Source organism: Mesitornis unicolor, unplaced genomic scaffold (assembly GCF_000695765.1).
Source record: "Mesitornis unicolor isolate BGI_N332 unplaced genomic scaffold, ASM69576v1 scaffold32868, whole genome shotgun sequence".
Lineage (NCBI taxonomy): Eukaryota > Metazoa > Chordata > Aves > Mesitornithiformes > Mesitornithidae > Mesitornis > Mesitornis unicolor.
In genome coordinates, this window is record NW_010203069.1 from 13874 (window position 1) to 15085 (window position 1212).

Genomic DNA, 1212 nt, shown 5'->3' on the forward strand with positions numbered 1-1212 from the left:
CGCTCTGCCCTGATGGGGGAAAACCCCCACACCAGAGCACAATAAGCACCAGAAAAGATGCACTTAAATCCAAGTTTTCTCCTCTTCCTCCTCCCAGTAAACACACTTTGTCACAATAAGCGACAAAAAGCCGTCACTTTTCGTGTAGGAGCTGTGACACTGCTCTGAGCGACCCGGCAACAGCTAGTAAGTAACCTGTTTCCAGAAGGTGGTTGCTGAATATGAAAGATTACTATTTGGGGACACCTTTTACAAGAATGTTTATTCATATTAAAGCAGAAACCAACTCATAAATGCTTTTTATACACGTGTGCGCCCCGTAAAGGCAGTATGGAACAACTCAAAAAGGCTGCGAGAATGATCCTCACTGAAGTCTGCGGTAACTTTTACAGAGTTCGTGGTCCCTAATATCTCCCCACCCTCCATTTTTCACATGAGGGGAAAGGGGTGCCATGGAGTACCTTTTACTGACACTCATAGTCTCGGGAAACAGGTACTGTTGGTTGCTGTTCAAGAGAGAGTCGATTTTGGCACTCTGGGTGGACGGTCTGCAGGATTTCTTGTGGTGCATGCCACAGTCCCCAGTATGAAAAATCCTGGGGATTTCGGGAACCAGCACTTTCCAGAACTTTGGAAGACAAGAGACAGTCAGGTGCTGCAGAGTCCAGTCCCAGTTGTAGTCATCATAGGTGCAGAAGGCGTCCGTGCACTCAATGAGCTTCTGGTAGGTGTCTCTGCCGAAGGCCATGCCCATGTTGTGCTCAGTGGACTTCCACGTCTTCATCTCCACCTTGTCGGCACGGCCGGCGAAGCCACCACGGACGGGGCTGTAGGTGCCCAGGGAGACGATTTGGCACTCGGGGCACTCCTGCTCACGCAGGGCCCAGAGCTTCTTGAGGACGTGGTAGAAGTCGGGTGCCAGGTAATGGTCCTCCTCCAGGAAAAGGACGGGCCCAGCGTGTTCCTGCAGTGCCCGCACCCGCTCCCAGACGAAATGCAGCTTCCACCACCAGTGGTGCTTGGTCTGGGAGAAGCGAGCTTCGCGGTAGTGCCCGAAGGAGTCGGGGTACTCGGCGTTGATGCAGCCCAGGCGCAGGGCCGCCGCCTTGCCCACGTCGCGGGGACAGTCGCGGGGGTCGTGACCGGGGAACTCGCGAGGGTAGAGCTGGATGCTGAAGGGGAAGAAGACCTGGAGGACGGGGCAGAAGTCCA

The 1212-nt window shown here is 54.3% G+C and overlaps 1 protein-coding gene across 1 annotated transcript; it reads right to left on the minus strand.

Moving 5' to 3' along the window:
• Window positions 1-239: 239 nt before the first annotated feature.
• MGAT2 (mannosyl (alpha-1,6-)-glycoprotein beta-1,2-N-acetylglucosaminyltransferase) lies at window positions 240-1207 on the minus strand (the record flags this gene model as incomplete). Its single annotated transcript, XM_010190598.1, has 1 exon — window positions 240-1207. A coding segment is annotated over one exon (843 nt), but the record flags the coding sequence as incomplete, so codon positions are not given.
• Between the last annotated feature and the right edge of the window lie 5 nt (window positions 1208-1212).